Below are 21,062 nucleotides of genomic sequence, written 5' to 3' on the forward strand. Positions count from 1 at the left end.
CAATGATTACAATAATCTATCATTTTGCTTTTATCCAATTCTTGATAATACCCCTCACTTTTCCACCGTTTCAATATAAAACCTAATGGTGTATTTCCAGGTATTTTACCATTGGCTTGCACTAAGGTTTTAAAAGTTTTAAAAGACATCATATTACAACCTTTAATTCCACCCTTAATCCCAATAAACCAATATACCTTAAACCAATATACCTTCTCGCCGTCCTTCCCTAAAACAAATACGAGGCGAGTTCCGGTCCTGCGTCCTTAGACGTCTTATGGCCGGAGCCTAGGCTTTTTTTACCAACCACCCAATCCAAATCCAATTATCACCTTTTTCCAATATAAAGCACCTTCGGGCTTACCTTGGCAGTTTTCCAACAGGCGCGGGGGGTCGGGCATGACCGATTACTCCCCGAGAAGTGCTCGGTGCCGGCTTGGAGTGGATCGGGACGCGAACCGCCCCAGCAGCCTTTGGAGTCCTGCCGCGGTCGCCAGAAAACTGTTGCCCGATTGATAGATGACACAAAACTCGGATAAGTTTTGTGGGTGCTTTATTAAGGGCCCGGGGAACTGGGGGACTCACGTCCCAAAATCCCAGCCCCCAAATTCACGTATGGATGCTTCCCTCTTATACATGCGATTCACAACAAAGTCTCCAAGAAACAGTTTCCCATTCCCCTTGCCTAGTCTCTAAGAAACAGTTCCCCGTTCCCCTTGCCTGGTTACAGACCCCTTATGATACATTCCTTGGTTCACAAACAAGATCATTAATCCTCTGCTTATCTTATTCTAAGAGCATTGTATGCTGCCTCCAGACAGGTTAGCATTCTTACTTTCCTGCACTAGTTTAATTATTTATTAAATCCCTAAGACTACCTGCTAGGTAACACACAAAACCCAACACACACTTTCAACGGCTACAAAACTACTTTTTAACAAACCAGTTCACACACGACTCACTATAATTAAATATTTTGCTAAATTTCATTTCTTTTCCAACAACAAGCCCATTCCCCAGTGTGGATCATCTGGTGCTGGATCAGGGTGCTGCTCTGCCTGAAGCTCTTCCCACACTCCAAGCACTTGTGGGCCTTCTCCCCATCAAGAAGCTGCTCATGAGCCACCAGCTCTGACCTCTGGCTGAAGCTTTGTCCATCTTCCTGGCTCAGAGTGGGTCTTTCCTTCTCAGAGCATCCTGGGCTGGTTTTGGAGCCCCTGCTTCTCTGGGATCTCCAGGGATTTACCTCCATGTGTGATTCCTGCACTGTGGAGCCGCTCAAAACAGCCTCTTCCATGAGGTTCTGCTGTGGGGATTTTTCCTCCTTGGTCTCCATCCTCAGCTCCATCCCTGGGGGAGGAAGGACAAGGAGTGGATGGGATTTGTCTCCATGCCAGAGGGAACGGGAAGGAGATCCCCCCAGTGCATCTCCGGCAGGATGGCGTTGGCAGCAGGGTTGTCCTGCAGCCAGGGGCCATGCTGAGCTGGGAGATGGAGCAGGAGAGAGGGGGAAAGTGGCACTGAGTTTCTCCTCACCTGCCTAAGTTTCCCAGGGCATTGTGTCAGTTTGAAAAGACAGGCGTCCACTAAGGAAGGCAGGAGCCTCCCTTGAAATGGAAAATAGAAAAACCTCCTCCAAATTATTATAGTTTTGAAATTTAGGTGCTCTCATGCAAAGATATGAGAATTGGAATAACAGTTCTTAACTAGGAAAATTAAAAATAGAAGTGCAATAGTACAAAAAATCCTGCTGACAGGGTTCAAAATATGACCTGACACCCTGTTGGTCAGGGTGTTGGTACCAGTTCCATTAAATTGTGGCTGCAGTGCTCCTGGAGTGACAGATGTGCTTTTGTTTGAGCAGTGATCTTGTAGAAGGGTGTAGTCTTCCTCTGCAGGTCCAGTGGTGGTGTAGATGGGCTTGATCTTCCTCTTGGAATCCAGTGGAGAAGAAAGCTGGTCCTCTGGGAATCCAGTAGGAAAAGAGTTACTGTGGTGTTTGAAATCTCAGATTATATCTAGTCAGGAATGCTTGGCTCCTCACTCTGGGTGGTTCTTCTCACAGTGGGATAATGTAATTTTATCAGTCATGCAATGAGACTCAATGGCCCATTAACAGAAGATATTGCCCTGGTGGGAGGATTAGTTGTGGAAGAGATAATGTAAACTGCCCAATTAAGAGATGATAACTGCTCCACAGATAGGAATAGAATACATACACCCAATTCCAACCTAACACAGTGGCTCAAGTGTTGGTGTCATGGACAGAATTTTGCATTCTTTGATCACGGGGCAACTTTTATAGTGCCTGGCCTGCTGGAACCTGATGGGCTCCATCTCTCAGTTAAGGACAGAAGGTTTTTAGCTCGTGAACTGGCAGAATTTGAAAGAACTTTAAACTAGGTTTGAAGGGGAAAGGGGATGCGGCTGGGCTGTCTGGAAGCAGGCCCAAGAGTGGTAAGCCTGAGTTAGGGGTGAAATCAGCAGCCCAGCTGGGGTGGATGTATACCAGTGCAGGCAGCATGAGTAACAAACAAGAAGAGCTGGGAAGCCATGGTCCAACATCAGAGCTGTGATGTAATTGCCATCAGGGAAATCTGGTGGGATGACTCACAGGTCTGGAGTGCTGCACTGGATGGCTACAAGCTCTTCAGGAGAGACAAGAAAGGGAGAAGAGGTAGAAGAGTGGCCCTTTATATTAGGGGGGCTTTGGACGCCATAGGCAGTGAAACTAATGATGATGAAGTTGAATACCTATGGGTGACAATTAGAGGGAGGGCTGACATCCTACTGGGAGTCTGTTATTGTCCACCCAACCAGGAAGAAGAGCTGGACAACTCATTCTATAAACAGCTATAGAATGTTTCTGTATCATCAGCCCTTGTTCTTGAAGGCAACTTCAACTTGCTGGACATCTGCTGGGAACTCAATACAGCTGAAAAAAGGCAGTCCAGGAAATTTTTAGAGGGTTTGGAGGACAAATTTTTGTCGCAGCTGATGGGTAAGCCCAGCAGGGGAGGGACTATATTAGATCTGTTGTTTGCAAGCAGAGATGGTCTAGGGGGAGATGTGGTGGTTGGATGTCTCTTGGGGAACAGTGATAGTGAAATTATAGAGTTCTCAATATTTCTTGAAATCAGGATGAACATCAATAACACTGGACTTCCATAGGGCAGACTTTGGTCTATTCAGGAGACTTATTCAGAGAGTTCCTTGGGGAGCAGCTCTTAAAAACAAAGGAGTTCAGGAAGGGTGGGCATGCTTCAAAACAGAGATTTGAGGGTACAGGAACAGACTGTCCCTGTGTGCCAAAAGACGACTCGATGAGGTAAATGCCCAGCATGGATGGGCAAGAAGGTTTTGGAGGAACTTAAGAATAAAAAGAGGAGGTATCATCTTTGGAAGGAGGGTCAGGTCTCTCAGGTAGTATTTAAGGGGGCCACTAGAGCATGCAGAAAAAAACAAAACTAAAGAGCAAAAACTCAGTACTTAAAATGGCAACCTTTGTAAATGTCTTAAGTTGAAAGATGTAGCTGGTGTAGCATTGTGTGTTTCATTTGGGTTTATTGTAAAGTTGGTTATTTTTATAAGTTAAAAATTTCGTTTGACCCTCGGTTCCCTCCATGTTCTCCCTCCTAATGGTTTGTTCCTTCCACCAGTTATCTGTCAATCATTATACCAACCCCCTTTCCTTTCTAGAAATTTCTATGTCAATCTTCCCGTACATAACATATGATTTGTCCCCTGAGCCTTTTCCCTCCCTTGGGCCCTTCCTATTGGTTCTGAGTTTCCCTCGCTCCATCCCTGGGCTTCATTCATTGGTCCGTCGTGTCCCCATACACCTTTCCCCTTTATCAGTGCCTCCCTAACGGCTTTTCCCTGACACCGTTACTGGCCCTGCCTGGGTCAAATAAAGCACCTTGGCATCCACACGCGTGTCCACTCCTTCCTTCCTTCGCCTCAGCCCTTTGCAGTCCTGCTCTTGCCTGCATCACCATGGCGCAGATGGAGCCACTACTCAGGGTTCTCTTAGAGAGATTCACAGTCTCCACCAGTGACTCCAGGAGCGGCCGGCTGGACCCGTCAGCTCCAGTGGCCATGGAAGTGAGACTGCACTGGCAGACTGTATCTGGAAACAATCTTTGCATACAAGGAAATCTGGAGGAATCCTGATTTTGGCCATGGGTCCCTGGAGAAGGACAGTTCTCTCTCATAGGAAGGAAAGCCCAGAGCCCCAATCCAGGGGCATATGGGAAGCAGCCCTCAACATGCCAAGGTCAACTGAACCTGTCAGGTGATCCCCAGGAGACCCAGCCACCCACACCTGTGCCATGTTCCCTTGGTTTTGAGGGACCCCATAGTGTCCCAATGGTCTCCTTGGTTCCATGAGGCCCTGGAATGTCACAATGTTCCCCTTGATTCTGCAGTATCACAATGGCCCTGTGCTCCCATGAGGTCTTGCAATGTCACAATGGCTTCATGGTTCCACAACCCCCTGATGTGTCTCAATGGCACCTCAGCTCCATGTGCCTTTGCTGTGTTACAGTGGCTCCTCCGTGACACTCTGGGCTGCACAAGGTCACCATGGACCTTTGGTTCCTTGGGGCCCCTGAGTTTCACATTGGTCTCCTTGATTCCATGAGGCACCAGTGTCACCATGGCCCCTTGGTTCCATGAGGTTCCGTAGTGTCACCATGGTGTCCTTGCACCCACGTTGTCACAACCGACCCATAGCTCCATGAGGTTCCGTAGTGTCACCGTGGTTGCTGTCAGAGGCTGGATGAGATCGATGTCCCAAGACACCTTGGGATGCTGGGAATGCCTGTGCGGGTCCAGGGCCAGGTCAGGCCTTGGTTTGTGGTGGGACAGAGCCCCGCCCCAGCCCTGGCCTGGTAGAGCTGTACATCACACAGCTGGGGGGGGGGTGATGTTAACCATGCTCTGATTGGCCAAGCTGTTAATCAATCACACACTAGCAGCTGGTGTTACCCTGGCTCTGATTGGGCAAACAACTGGCAGTCCTACCCCCGGGGCGGGCCATGAAGGCCCAGGGCGTTAAAGCTGGAGCGCAAGGGCAGCCCAGGGTGTGGATCCTGCCTTCTCCTGGGGTTCCTCTGTTTTTGATGCTGCAACATCAGCAGTTGGTACCTATGTGTGTGTCTTTCTCTGGATCTTCTGTCTTTCTGTTGTTCTCTCTTTCTTCTTCTAATCCTATATACCTGAAATATTTTTGGGTAACTTCACATGTTAAAAGTTAAAGGATTTTAGGTTAAATGTGTGGGAATCCAGGGCCCAGGGAATATTTCTCTGTCTGCTCTGAGGGGTCCTGACCCCCAGAGAAACACTGCCTTTAACCTTCACGCATGGAGAGGACTTCCAGGACTTTGAGACAGGTTAGAATTTACCAAAGTGTGAAATAGATAATAGAGCATAGTATACTATGTCACTAGGGTGAGAAATTTAGGTTTTGGGATTTTTAGTATGGTGCAGATAACAAGCAAAATGGAGGAATTTGGGTGTAGTCCCTGTCTTCTTCTTCATCTACTCTATTTTCTGCAGTGATGGTGGCAGAGGGTGGTTGGTCAAGGAAAGCACAGCGCAGCGGTTATGTCGACAATCAAGGGATGACTTATTGGTCGATAAGTAGAAATAATGTACATTTTAAGAGTTAATTGGGTGAGACAACTTTAAAAGACCTTGCAACCGTACATTTTAGAGCCACTTTGAGGTGTTTGTCCAGCATGCTGAGCCTGGTAGGCACAGCATGCAAAACTTTAGAGAAGATAACAATAAACAGGAAGCTGAAGACCAAAAAAGTCCTGTGCATCTCCTTTTACCTGGCACAGAACTGCTACAGGAGGTTTTCCCATATCCATACAGCGCCCAGAAAGGCCCAACATAAAACAAACATCAATAACTGGCACCTTGAAAATATTTATAATAGGATGTTTTTTCCTTAAAGTTGTTTAATGAAGAGTGTTGCCTTAATTAGCCAATCATGTGAAATGTGTTGATTAAATGACCAGTGAGGTCCACCTGTAGCAAACTAAGGTATAAAAGAAGAGGATTGAAAAAGGGTGGCTTTTAGACCTTAGACTTGTGATCTGAGGTTGTGTTATCTCTGATTGAATGGTGACATTTGGTTGTCTGTGGGGGCTATTTGGGATCCTTTCTGATCCTTGAGACCCAGCAGGAGCTTCTCTAATAAACCTTGCCTGAAGCTCCCCCTGTGCCCATGACATGAACCCCTGTGAGTGTCTGGGACATCCCAGCTCTTTGGCAGCCTGGGGACTCCTGGAATTTCACCATGGAGCGCCCATGAGTACCTGTGACAGATCGGTGCCTTTGCAGCCCACAGTCCCCCTGGGATGTCACCATGGAATGGCTGTGACTGCCTCTGACCACAGGGCTCTTTACCATCCCCAGAAAGCCCTGGGAGGTCTCCATGGAGCCCCTGTCTCTGCCTGTGATATTCCAGCTCTTGAACAGCCTGGAGGGTCTTGGAAAGTGCCCATGGAACCCCTCTGAGGGCCTGTGACAAATCTGATCCTTAGCAGACAACCATCACCAGACCCCTGCTGTTATGGTCTGTTTCCATGGCAACCATCACCAGCTCCCTGTTGCTATTTTCAATATCGCTGGTAACCATCATCTGCCCCCTGTTGCTATGGTCAGTTTCCATGGCAACCATCACCAGGACCCTGTTGCTATGGTCAGTTTCCATGGCAACCATCACCAGCCCCCTGTTGCTATGGTCAGTCCCTCGGCAGCTCCATGGAGACCCCATGCCAGGGGTGGTTGCCATGGACACCAGCTCAGGCCTGCAGCCAGAGTCCGTTGCCATGGCAACCACTTACAGTTCCCATCCCCAGGCTCATGGGATCCCAGAACCACAGAATTGGCTGAGCTGGGAGGGACCCATCAGGATTCTCCAGTTCCAACTGCTGGCCCTGCACAGGACACCCCAACAATGCCAGCCTGGGCCTGGCAGCGCTGTCCAAATGCTGCTGGAGCTCCAAGAGCCCTGGAGCTGGGACCTTTCTCTGGGGAGCCTGGGCAGGGGCCCAACAGCCTCTGGACAAAAATCTTTTCCTGACATTCAGCCTGAGCCTGCCCCAACTCAGCTGCAGCTGTTCCCTCCACTCCTGTCCCTGGGCACCAGAGGGAAGAGGTTCCCACAGCCCCAGCCAGGGACCCACTCCCAAGGCTGTTGCCATGGCCACTAGGGCTGGGACCAGCTGGAATGCTCAGTTTCCAACTGCTGGGGTTCAGGAATGGGATTCCTCAATTTCCTGCTCCCGCTGAAACTGCGCTGCCCTCGCTGCCCTCCCGCCTCCCATGGAAAGCACAAAAGGCAAAGATCCTGGGCTGGGATAAGAACAATTTATTCGGAACAGCAACAAAATAAGGAACAAATGGAACAGAAACAATATTGATAATAGAAGGGATAAATAAAACTGTTTACAGGGAAAACTGAAACAAAACTCACTGGGTCTGCCTGGCCACAATTTGCCCTACCTGGAAAGGACACCCTTCTCCTCAGGAAGAAGGAGAGAGAGAAAGAGAGAGAGAGAGACCCTTTCCTGCCCCTGGCAGTGTTCTGAGGTGGGAATTGATGTAATGATAGGGCCATGGGCAGACCCTCATGTTTTCACTGCCCCATCAGTTCATTAGGAGGGGCAGGATAAGGGACAGCTGTCTTCCCAGTATGGATCACAGGGAACATGGATCACCAGGGCTCTTCCCAACGTGTGACTTCCAATGGGGAAAGAAGCCGGAGCTGGGCATGAAGCTCTTCCTGCAGTTGGAGCACTCACAGAACTTCCCTTACTGGTGACTCCATTGGTGTCTGGTCAAGTCCGAGCTCATGGAGAAGCTCTTCTCATGATGTGGGGCACTCGTAGGGCCTCTCCCCAGTATGGATGTGCCGATGGGTGATAAGGGTGGATTTTTTCTTGGAGCCCTTCCCGCACTCATGGCAGCAGAAGGGCCTCTCCTCTGTGTGATTTCGCTGGTGGCGGAGGAGATGGGAGCTGGTCTGAAACCACTTCTGATACTCTGGAAACTCGTAGGGCCTCTGCCCCGTGTGGATGCACTGATGGCTGATCAGGGTGCTGCTCTGCCTGAAGCTCTTCCCAGACTCCAAGCACTTGTAGGCCTTCTCCCCATCATGAAGCTGCTCATGGAACACCAGCTTTGAGGTCTGGCTGAAGCTCTGTCCACCTTACTGGCTCAAGGTGGGTCTTTCCTCCTCAGGGCCCCCTCGGCTGGGTTTAGAGCCCCTCCTCCTGTGAGATCTCTGAGGCTTTTCCTCCACATCACATTCCTGTGCTATGGAGCCGCTCAAAACAGCCTCTTTTACGAGGTTCTGCCATGCGGATTTATCCTCCCTTGTGTCCATCCTCAGCTGCTTTTCTGGGGGAGGAAGGACAAGGAGAGGATGGAATTTGCCTCCGTGCCAGAGGGAAGGGGAAGGAGATCCCCCCAGTGCATCCCCGGCAGGATGGCGATGGCAGCAGGGTTGTCCTGCAGCCAGGGGCCATGCTGGGCTGGGAGATGGAGCAGGAGAGAGGGGAAAAGGGGGACTGACTTCCTCCTCACCTGCCTGGGTGTCGTGGGGCATCCTCATCTTCCTCGCAGCTTCCTCTTCCATCTTGTGAAGGTTTGGGGATGGGTAATCCTGTTTTGGGAGGAAAACAAGGGATGAGTACACTAAATTTTGTACTGGTTTGAAGGCAAACTGGGGGAGGGTCCAAACCAGAATTACAATCTAGCAGGCAAGGTGCTCCTGGTGTTCAAAGCCTCAGAATATATCCAGGTAGGAATGCTTGGATCCTCCCTCGGGGCAGAGCATATCACAATGGGATGATGGAATTTGATCAGTCCTGCAGTGACACTCAATGGCCCATTCACAGAAGATATCTCTCCTGGAGGGTGTTATCAGAGGTGAGTCATGGAAGAGATAAAGAACACTGCCCCACCTGTTTATAGCAGTTGATGGAGATGGTGATTGAAAACATGCATTTGGTTACATCTTGCATTGCAACCTGAAAGAGTGGGGTAATCCCTGCTCAGGGGGTGAACACCACCCCCCCTTACCCAAACAGGCTCAGGTGTAAAACCCCCACCCAGGGAAGGCCACACACACAAGGGACAATGTCACACTTGGCCCCCTCCAGGGGAGGTCTCTGTCCCTGTCACTCTCTTACACAGACGGGGGGCTTTGCCAAATCTAAGAATAATTTTTCTCTTTGTCCCTGTCACTTTTGTGACAGCTACACAGAGCCTTCCCTTTTCATAATCTGTATTGGGCCAAATTTCCACTTTTCTTTTATCAGAATGTGCCAGCAGCTGAGCTGGAGCTGTGCAGAACCAATGGAACTAGGAATTACCATAAAATTGTTTTGATTGTCAGTTTATTAAAGTCAGGGATTTGTTTGCATTTTCATCACAAATAACTTGTGGGAAAATCAAACATTCATCAAAGTATTTTGCAGAGTCAAGTTTGATATCTACCAAGTTTATTTTGTCCAGTGCCCAGGGGATGCTCTGTGCCTCTTGCCCTGGGGGATGCTTGGGAGGGGTTTGGGGGGGGTTGCCCTGTCCCTATTCACCCCAGGCCATTCCCCAGAGGGTCTCCATCATTCTCACCCCAGCGAATGCCTGGGGGGTCTCTCCCTCCCTCTCACCCCTTTGCCAGGGGGTGCTTGGGGCAGTCTCTGTCCCTCTCAGCCCAGGGGATGCCCAGGGGTCTCTGTCCCCTCACCCTGGGGGATGCTCGGGGATCTCCATCCCTCTGGCCTCAGGCAATGCCTGTGCAGGGCTGGGGACCAGGGGCTCTGTGTCCCTCTCACTGCTGAGGGTGCTCGGGGCTGGGGGGGCTCTCCAACCTTCTCACACCTGCGGAGGCTGGGGGGGGTCTCTGTCCCTCTCAGCCCTGGTGTGACCCCACCCAAACATCATCGGCGTCAGAGGGACAGAGACACCCCCAAATCCCCAGAAGGGCCGAACCTGGGATTTGGTTTGGGACTGAGGAATTAGGAAGGGGCTGGAATTGGGGCTGGGGTTGGAGTTGGGGCTGTGATTTGGATTAGAGCTGGGATTGGGGTTAAGGCTATATTGGCTTTAGGGCTGGGGTTGGGATTTGGTCTGGGGCTAGACAAGTTTGGAACTGGGATGTGATTAAATATAGAACTGTGACTGTGTCTAAACGTGGGGTGAGACTGAGACCAGGATCAGGGTCAGGTTTGGGACTGAGCTCACCCGGAGTGGGACAGGGGGGATGTCATTGCAGGATGTCCCTGGCATCATCCCAGCCCTCCTCAGACACCTCCAAACATGGGAAGCAGATGGGTGCCCCAAGATCCAGGTGCTCCCATGCTGCCCCTCAATACCAGGCCAGCATTCCCTGAGGGCAGCCCAGACTGTGACCCTTGGGGCTCTGGGATCAGCCTGGAGCTATCTGGAATTTCGCTACTTGAGATGGGCCTCTTTTCGTACTTTTAGCAGCCTTGTGTTCCTCACCATGGGTGAATGAACCTTGTCAGTCTCGCTGGTAACATTTTCTCCCTTTCCTCCAGTGATTTTAACACACTTCTCAAGGAAGGAAAACAAAATATTTTCTTTACACTGGACACTCATAACAGCCATTTTCCTCATCAGTTCTCCCATAAGTCAGCCAGAAGAAGTTGTGTCCAAGTGTAATTCTGACTTCGACTCTCCCCCAGGTTTGCCTTCAAACCAGTACAATGTTCAATGTGTGCACCCCTTGCTTTCTTCCCAAAACAGGATTTCCCATTCCCCAAACCTTGGCCAGATGGAGAGGGAGGCTGCAAGTAAGGGAAAGGAGGCCTGGGATACCAGGGCAGGTAAGAAGGAAGTCAGTGCCCCTTTCCCCCTCTCTCCTGCTCCTTCTCCCAGCCCAGCACGGCCCCCGGCTGCAGGACAACCCTGCTGCCAGCCTTGTCCTGCTGGGGATGCACTGGGGGGATCTCCTTCCCCTTCCCTCTGGCACAGATGCAAATCCCATCCTGTCCTTGTCCTTCCTCCCCCCCGGGGAAGGAGCTGAGGATGGACACGAGGGAGGATAATTCCCCAAACCAGAACCTTGTGGAAGAGGCTGTTTTGAGCAGTGCCATGGTGCAGAATTCCAATGGGGAGGAAAATCTCCAGAGATCCCACAGGAGGAGGTGCTGGGAACCCAGCCCAGGGTGCTCTGAGGAGGAAAGACCCACCCTGAGCCAGGAAGGTGGACAGAGCTTCAGCAAGAGCTCAGAGCTGGTGGTGCCTGTGACATCAGTGACAGGCGGCTGTGTGACAGCACACAGTGGGTTGTGTGAGGTCACAGATTGGGCTATGACATCACAGAGTTTTTTGTGTGAGGTCACTGAGCAGCTACACCATCATAGAGCAGACTTCGTGACATCACAGAGCAGGCTGTGACATCATGACAGGACTGTGTGGCATCATAGAGCTGGCTGTGAGGTCAAAGTGTGTGCTGTAACATTACAGAGTGGCAGTATGCCATCACAGAGAGGGTTTTGTGACATCACTGAGGGGGTTGGTGACATCACACAGCTGTCTGTGACATCATAGTGTGAGGCCATAGAGCAGACTCTGCCATCATAGAGAGTGCCTCTGTGACAACACAGAGAGTGGGTAGTGAAATCACTGGGTGGCTGCATAACATCATAGATTAGGCTGTGACATCACAGAACAGACAGTGAATTGCATTGTGACTTTTTGACAGATGCTCTGTGACATCACAGAGCAGCTGTGTGACACAACAGGGGGCTGTGTGGCATCACACCGGGGCAGTGTGACATCACAGGGGCTGTGTGAGGTCCCTGGGGAGGTCACTCTGCCCCCCTCACAGCTCCCCCCAGAGCAGTCCAACCCTGCTCGTGCACAGCGGGGTCCCCTGTCCCCCTGGGTCCCCACACCCCCGGCGCTGCAGTCTCCCCCAGAGGATGATCCACGAGATCGACCCCAGAGCCTGACATGGGGACGGGGGGCCAGGGCCCTGGGAGTGGCACAGGGGGACAGGGACCCCCTGGCAGTGTCCCCATGTCCCCCAGGGCCAGAGTCTGGGCCAGGGCTCCTTCACCCTGCTACGAATGAGGGCTTGAGGGCGCTGAAAACATCCCCAGCACGGGATCAGCAAAAACCAGATTTAATATTAAGGGACAGCAGCACAGAGTTCCTTGGCAAGAGTCACTCTGCTCCTGAGTGGATACTTTAGGCACAGCAAGGAAACAAAGCAACAACAAAACCAAACCTAATGCCAACAATCAAACCAGAAATGAACTAAGAACTGTCCTTCTGTGTGTGTGACACAAGGACAGTGAGGGCAAGGACAAAAGAAATAAAGAGAGAAAAGCTGAACAGAGCTCAAACTTAACAGGACTTAACACTTAACCTTAACTGATACATTAAATTCACAATTTAGTCAAAACCAGAAGCTAACAGTATTTAACCTAACTTAAAACCTATGACTTAGCAATTTTAAAGAGGAATAACACTTAACTGTATTTAATTTAGCCTAATAACTTACATTTAAATAACTACTTAGCAAAAGAACAACTCTCAGAAGCATTTAACTTAGCTCATTCCTCATTACTGAACATTTCTTACAGGCCTGACTGACTCAGCTATCCAAGGCACTCAAACCCCTCAGAGAGCAGCATTTCTGCCACAATTACCCCACACAGGCACTCCTGTGTGCACACAGACACAAAGAGTCAGTGCAAGGCACCTGTGAGAAATTTCCCTGAGGGCAGGAAATGCTCCCTGGGGATCCTTTGGCATCTCCCCAACGGGTGAAGGGCTGAGCCTGGAGGAGTGGGGGGATCGGCCCAGGCTCTGTCTTGTTGCAGGATCCCCGAGTGCAGCAAACGGGAGAGTTCCCGGCTGGGAGAGGCCCCACTCAGAGGGAGTCGCTGGCCGAGGAGAGCTCCAAGGGCTCCTTTTGGAGTGCTGTTTGCAGGGCCCCAAGAGAGGGGCTTCAGTCCCAGCAATGGTTCATCCTGGCTGCACTTTGCACCAACAGCTGCCTTTGGCAGTGTGAGAACAGGGATGTTGTGCCACTGAGGGAACAGAAACAGTTCCCAGGGCTGCTCCTAGAGAAACCAGGAGCTGGTTGGGCAGCAGCAGTGCCTGGAGCAGACAGTGTTTGTGATGAGCTGCAGAGGAGCTGAGCCCAGGGGCTGTTGGCCAAGGCCAAGCCCCAAGGAGCATTTCTCAGCTGGCAGGGCGGGCTGAGAAGGGGAGGGGGGAATGCAGCAATAGCACAGTGCCCATGGAACCAAGGTACCATTGTGACACTGTGGAGTTCTGTGAGACCAAGGGACGATTGTGACACTGTGGGGCCCTGTGAGACCAGGGGACCATTGTGACACTCTGGGGCCCTGTGAAACCAAGGGGCCATTATGACACTGTGGGGCCCTGTGACACGAAGGGATCAATGTGACACTGTGGGGCCATGTGACACCAAGGGAGCATTGTGACACTGTGGGGCCCTGTGAGACCAGGGGACCATTGTGACACTCTGGGACCCTGTGAAACCAAGGGGCCATTATGACACTGTGGGGCCCTGTGACACCAAGGGATCAATGTGACACTGTGGGGCCCTGTGATACCAAGGGACTATTGTGACACTGTGGAGCCTCATAGAATCATGGAGAGCACTGTGACATTGCTGGGATTGATGGAACCAAGAGGGCTGTACTGATGCTGTGTGGCTCCATGGAATGTAGGGATCATTGTGACACTGAGGGGCCCCATCAAACCAAGCGCCTATTGTGACACTGCAGGACCTTCTGGAGCCAAAGGTCCATTGTGACATTGCAGGACCTCATGGAACCATGGAGAGACCATTAAGAAACTTCACAGCCTCATGGAACCAAGGAGACCATTGTGACCCTGGGGGTCCCCACAGAACCAAGAGGACTGTTCTGAATACTCTGGGACCTCATGATACCAAGGGGCCTTTGTGACACTCAGGGCTGCATAGAGGCCATAATGACATTGTGGGGCCTCATGTCATCAGTGGTCCATTGTGACACTGGGGAACCAAAGGAGACCATTGTTACACTGCAGGGCTGCATGGAACCGAGGGGCCATGGTGACATTGTGGAACCCCATTCAATCAAGGGTTCATTGTGACACTGCAAGGCTGCATGGAACCAAAGATCCAGGGTGACACGAGGGGCCTCCTGTCATCAATGGTCCATTGTGACACTGTGGAGCCAAAGGAGACCTTTGTGACACTGCAAACCTCCAGGGTCCAAAGGTCCATTGTGACACTACAGGGCTCATGGGACAGAGGAGTCGTGATTTGTGGGGCCTGAGGAACCACGGAGACCATTGTGACACAGAAAGGCCTCATGAAATCATTGGGACCATTGTGACACTGCAGGGCCTTCTGGAACCTTGGGGCCATTGTGACACTGTGGGACCCCATTGACCTAGGGATTATTGTGACACTGCTGGACCCCATGGAAACAAGTGACCATTATGGCCTCATGGATCCAAGGCACCATTGTGACACTGTGGGGCCCCACAAAAACAAAAGAACACAGAACAGATTTGGGTGGTTTGGCTTCCCAGGGGCCACCTGACTGATCCAGCTGACCTTGGCATGTGTAGGGTGTGGTAGCTAGGGAAGAAGCGCTGCGGAAGATTTCGCGATGTCACGGAAAGCCAGGACCCTCGGTTCCCCATAGATAAGACCCTCAGGTACTCATAGATAAGAAATTAACATAGGAATGTGGTCCCACTAACAATAGGAATGTTGCCCCACTGAAGCCAGTAACTTTCCATCCCTTACCCAGTACTTTTCCATTCCCTACTAACCATAGGTAAGAAAGACAAACCCCTTTTTGACGTAGAGACCCCTAAGACTATAAGACCCCATGAGAAGAAGTAATAAACGCCTTTGACCGTCCACCACATTGGTGTCTGCGTATGTCATTGGCCCGAACGGCCCTAGAGAGAGAGGGCTGTCGAGCTGTACCTCAGAACCAGGTCGCCTGCCTTGATCCAGAAGGCAACATTTGGTGCCGAAACCCGGGACAGCGGCTTGCGCCCGGGAAACGGGAACACTCCTGGAAAGAGGACGGCGGCTGCGGCAGCGAGACTGTCCGCAGCGGGGGGGGATGCCTCCCAGACCAGCTTGGACCATGGAATCCACAGCGAAGGTCGTAAGTCAGGCTCATGAGCAATGGGGAATTAAAGGTGAGCTCAAGAACTCTACTCTTGCTATTGCAAGGCTCCTAGAGCTGGGGACGATCGAACGTCCGGTAAATATATTATATTGGGAAGCGCGAGAGAAGTGCACTGCCACCTCAGCAGAGGACTCTAAGTCCGCAGGCAGTGGTAAAAACCTCAAAGCGTGGGGGAAAGTAGAAGAGGCCCTACGCAAGACGTTAGAAGAACAGGAGACGCGGGAAGCCACGCGTATACGTTTATTAGCTACACCAAAGCCGGGGGTGGGGGCCGCGACGCAGACCGCCTCTGAGAGCGATCGGATTGAAGGCGGGAACATGCGGGGGCCGGGCGCGTTCCACCCCTTCCCGAGCCCGAGCCTAGACACCCCAGAGCCCCCAGGAGACCCCCCGGAACCCCCAGGGGACCCCCCGACCTTCCTGCGGAGCCCGCCGGGTCCCCGCCCTCCCGCAGAACCGTCCGAAAAAGCCGCGGTTTCTCTATCCGTCTCTTCCCCGCCGGCCGCCGGTCCGGCGCAAGAAGCAGAGCAGCGCGCGCGATGCTTCTGGCAGGGACTCGCGGAGGAGGCGCGGAACGAGGCCAGATTGTCAGACCCCGCCGAGATCGGTAAAAACTCGCCCCCGCCATGTGCGTTTAAAAATGGCGCCGAACCACATGGCGAGGGCGGAAGGGAGGAGGCGGGGGGCGGAAACGGAATCAGCCTGCTTAACAACGCATGCGCGGGTGAGCGGGGAGACGGAGCAGCCCCCGTAGAGGCGCGTAAGACCAATCAGAGCGCTCTATTCAAATTAGGTCCTTGTAGGGTAAGGACCTCCCCTGGCAGGAGGCGGGGGGACCCCAGGGGGAGGGAGCAGCACCACCCCCGAAGGGAGGAGCGAAGTCGAAGCCGCACAAAACGGCACGGAGCGCCGGAAGTGTACCGGCAGTCAGCTTCCGGCTCAGAGTCAAGTAACAGCTGCTCAGACAGCTCGGAAGAGCCGACCGAGCCCGGCTGGGACTCGGAAACCGAGAGAGCAGAATTAATGCGGTTTCGAGCGAAACCGAATAAAGCTTTAAACAATATCGAGAAACAATCGCAACACAAACTCAGCGATTGGAGAAAAATAAAAGCAGCCTGTGGGGACCGGGCACCGGCAGCCTCCATGCACGCTTTCCCGGGGGGGGTTGCCGGAGCGCGGGGGAACCAACAAAGGGCATATACCCCGGTTAACCCAAAAGAAGCCAAAGCGATTTCAGAAATAGGGATCAACTCAGCTGTAGTACCCACTCTCGAGGATGACCTTTCTAACAATAATGATCTGCTCACTTTTGATATTACGCAAATAAGCCGCATGCTTTTTGATGGGGCGGGGCGGACTGTATTTAAGCAGGAATGGCAGGACGACCGCGTTAGTCCAGGCTTCCGAGGAAGGGCAACAACTCAGCGAGCTGTCCCCAGCCGACACAGCTTTCCCTGGCAGCACCCTCACTCCAAGCATCCCCGCCCCGGGGAAACGGGACGTCCTTTCCATGTTCGGATTTCGGATTACAAATTTATCATGAGGGCCACTGCCGTGCACCCCCTGCTGCCAATCAAATTGACTTGGAAATCATCAGACCCTGTATGGGTTGAGCAGTGGCCCCTGACAGAGCCTCGAATGGCAGCCTTGCTAGAACTGGTCGACCGCGAACTGCAAAAGGGTCACATAGAACCCTCCACCAGCCCATGGAACACCCCTGTATTTGTGATCCCCAAGAGGTCCGGACAAGGCTATCGTCTCGTCCACGACCTGAGAGAGGTGAACAAGACGATCCGACCCCTGGGTCCAGTCCAGACACTGCTACCCGTGAATTCAGCCATGGCCGAAGGGCAGCCGTGTGCAGTACTGGACATCAAGGACTGCTTCTTTTCAATACCCCCTGCACCCTGAGGACAGAGAACGATTCGCCTTTTCCGTGGCGTTTCGCAACGGCGAGCGGCCCAACCTTCACTTCCAATGGAGAGTGCTTCCGCAAGGCCTAGTCGACAGCCCGACCATATGCCAGATCACCGTGGATAAAGCACTGACGCCAGTCAGACACTCCAATCCCACCGCAACCATCATCCAGTACATGGACGACATCCTGGTTGCAGCACCATCAACAAGCCAAGTAGATGACCTGGTGACCACAATCACAGAGACCCTTCAGGCCAACGGCTTCGAGATCGCGAGCGCAAAGATCAAGAGAGGACCCTGCGTGACCTTCCTGGGAGTAGGAATCACAAGCTCCTACGTGACACTCCCCAAGATGAAGATCAACCGAGATGTCAAGACGCTCCACGACGTGCAACGCCTGGTGGGATCGCTGCAGTGGCTTTGCAACGTCGTCCTGATTCCTCTCGAGGTCATGGACCCTCTGTACGACCTCCTGAAAGGGAAGAACCCCTGAGAACCCAAGGAGCTGACGCCGCAGGCAACGAGCTCCCTCGACTTCATCGAAAACCAGATGTCCACTGGCACACTTGCCAGGTGGAACCCAGCCATGCCACTGGACCTGTACGTCCACTTTACACCGAAGGGGGGAGTAGGAGCGCTGGCCCAAGGGCCTTCTGAAAAGGCCCAACCAATCCAATGGGTGGTCCTCGGAAGACTCGCTCGTGCATTTTCCCCGGGAATCGAATGCATGGCCAGCCTCATCATGAAAGGCAGGAGACACGCCTTGAAACACCTAGGGACAGAGCCGACAAGCATCCACCTTCCGTTTCGCAAGCAGCCAACCTCGGAGTCAGCCACAATATCAGAGTACCTGGCCCTTGCTCTCTCCGGTTTCGGAGGAGAAATCTCCTACTCCTCCAAGCCACCCTGGATGAAGCTGCTGACCGTAGTCGACGTGGACGTGCCACCGAAGGTCAAGGACAGACCGCAGCCAGGACCAACGGTCTTCACAGACGCTTCCTCCACGACTTCAACCGCAGCAGCAGTGTGGCAGCAGGAGAACAATGGCACTGCGTCAAAGCGTGTGACCCCACACTGTCGGTGCAACAGCTGGAGGCAGCAGCAGTGGTTTTGGCGTGCGGACTCTTCCAAGACGAACACCTCAACATCGTAACGGACTCTATATTCGTGGCAAGGCTCTGCCTGTCCATGGCAGGACCAAGAGTGTCGACATCAGCAGCAGCCCTAATGCTGGAAGAAGCACTTTCCTCGCGACAGGGCACCGTGTCAGTCATCCACATCAACAGCCATGACCCAGTCAAAGGTTACTTCCAGACCGGCAATGATAAAGCGGACGCCGCAGCAAAAGGCGTTTGGACCCTGCAAAGAGCTCGTCAACTGCACGAGTCACTCCACATCGGAGCCAAAGCACTGGCGAAGAGATGCGGAATCCCGACGGCGGACGCAAAACATGTAGTAGCCACCTGCCCTCATTGCCAGAAGTCACCCCTTTGGACCTACAGGGTCAACCCGAGAGGTCTCAAGCCCTCAGAAATCTGGCAGTCGGACTTCACCTTATGTCAACTGCTGAAGCCCCGAGCATGGCTTGCAGTGACGGTAGACACTTATAGCGGGACGATCATAGCCACACAGCACTCCAAAGCAAACTCCAAAGCCACAATTCAGCACTGGCTGACAGCCATGGCTTGGCTTAGTATCCCCAAGCAGATCAAAACGGACAACAGTTCCAATTTCACCTCCAAACAAGTACAAGAATTCGCTGCGAAATGAGACATCACATTAGTGCAAGGCATCCCATATAACAGTACCGGGCAGGCCATATTTGAGAGAGCAAACCAAACCCTGAAAACCGAGATAGAAGTATTGGCAAAAGCAGAGGGCTTTGCCAATGCCATTCCCCCAAGAGATCAGGCACGTATGCTGGCAACCGCTTTGCTAGCACTGAATCAATTCCCTAGGGGGGACGAAACAAACAGTCCCGTCCAAAAACACTGGGCCACTCGAGCGCTAGAAGAGGGCCCACAAGTGGTAATCAGAAACGAGCTAGGCGAGTGGGAACGGGGTTAGAGGCTGATGCTCACGGGGAGAGGGTACGCGGCTGTCAAAAAGGACGGCAAAATCAGGTGGTGTCCACTTAAGTCGATTAAACCAGACCTTCATAGCGAGCAGAATGAGACTGACGAGAATTGCGAGTCTTTGTTTACAGGACCTGCTCGTGAGACGTCCTCGTGACGCGTACATCCCGGTTCCAGACGAAAGTGACAGACCACCAAGCCGTCAGGCAGCACCCGAGAGACCCGCACGGGTGAGACCCAACCGCCAAAAGTGTTTCTGTGTGATTTTGCTGTTGGGGCTTGTCACCAGAGGGCAAGCCAGCCCAGATCACTACCCCCATCGGCCCTTCAGGTGAGTCATGCGACACCTTAGTAGTGGCAGAGCACTCAGAGAAATCACCACACCGAACACCCCATCCTTCGTGCTCCGCATCACTGACCTGTTTCCAGGACAGCCAAGGGTAAACCCCTATTCCCTACACGTCACACACTCGTACCTATCCTACTGGCGCCCAGCTTCAAACCCTGGGAAAAACTACTGCAATCACCCAGAGTAGGGATATTGTGGGCACTGGGGCTGCGAAACCATAGTTACAGATGCCAGACCGTCGGAGCCTGGGTGAGACCCACAAGAACCAGACAAATTCTTACAGTTCACCTGGGCACCCATCGGCTGCAAAATACCCGTCTTCTTTCGCGAAAACTCCCATCGAAACCAACTTAAAATCCCTAACTTTCGGGCATGCACTGATTACAACATGACGGTCTTGCAGCCACATCACCCTAGCTGAGCCACAGGCAGAACGTGGACAGTAGTCCTTCAAAAGTCAAAAGAGAGGGTGAACGTGCAAATTATCAGGCTCCAGCCGTCAGCACCCCGAGCAGTCAGACCCAACAAAGCGATTAAAAGCGTGCCGAAAGACAGAAACATAACCTACCCCAAAACCTTACCCACAGGGGTCAGCAATGTCCCGACCGGTCAAGCGGAAACCTTTCAGATGAGTCGCTTAACCGAGTCAGATGCAGACCCAATCCTTCGTATGTTAGAGGCTACCTTTGTATCCCTGAACAAATCCAACCCTAACCTAACCAAATCCTGCTAGCTTTGTTACGATGTCAAACCCCCCTTTTACGAGGGAGTCGCTTTAGACACTCCCTTCAGTTATTCCACAGCCGACGCTCCTCACCAGTGCAGATGGGACACCCCTCGCAAAGGAATCACCCTGAGTCAAGTCACAGGCCGAGGCAAATGCTTTAGCAATTCAACCCTAGCTAAGCAGAGAAGTAACATCTGCACCAAAATTGGCAGGCTGAACAAGAAAAACAATAAGTGGGCAGTCCCATCCGCATCGGAGATGTGGGTTTGCCAGCGATCCGGAGTGAGTCCTTGTGTGTTCCTTCCCAAATTCAATGACTCTAACGACTTCTGTGTCCAAGTTCTGATTGTTCCTAGGGTCTTGTACCACTCAGACGAAGAGATGTACCATCTTCTTGAGGGACCCAGCCAGATCCACAAAAGAGAAATAATGACAGGTATAACTACCGCAATGCTGCTCGGCCTGGGAGCAGCAGGAACGGCCACGAGTGTCTCAGCCCTAGCGACACAGCATCAAAGACTGTCCCAACTGCAGGCAACGATTGACGAAGACCTGCAGAAGATCGAGAAATCCATCTCCTATCTAGAGAAGTCAGTCTCCTCACTCTCAGAAGTGGTCTTGCAGAACAGGCGGGGCCTAGACCTCCTGTTCATGCAGCAAGAGGGCCTGTGTGCCACCTTGAAAGAAGAGTGCTGTTTCTATGCAGACCACACGGGAGTCGTGAGAGACTCCATGACGGAACTCCGGAACCGACTGGCTCAGAAGCAGAA

The 21,062-nt window shown here is 52.3% G+C and overlaps 1 protein-coding gene across 1 annotated transcript in view; it reads right to left on the minus strand.

Moving 5' to 3' along the window:
- LOC134434096 (serine/threonine-protein kinase pim-1-like) overlaps window positions 1-3,998 on the minus strand; it is a 57,920-nt gene extending 53,922 nt beyond the window's left edge. The window contains exon 1 of the mRNA XM_063182792.1: window positions 3,987-3,998. Coding sequence (XP_063038862.1) covers window positions 3,987-3,998 — 12 coding nt within the window. The remainder of the gene's footprint in view (window positions 1-3,986) is intronic.
- Between the last annotated feature and the right edge of the window lie 17,064 nt (window positions 3,999-21,062).

The sequence above is a fragment of the Melospiza melodia genome, unplaced genomic scaffold, assembly GCF_035770615.1.
Source record: "Melospiza melodia melodia isolate bMelMel2 unplaced genomic scaffold, bMelMel2.pri scaffold_32, whole genome shotgun sequence".
Lineage (NCBI taxonomy): Eukaryota > Metazoa > Chordata > Aves > Passeriformes > Passerellidae > Melospiza > Melospiza melodia.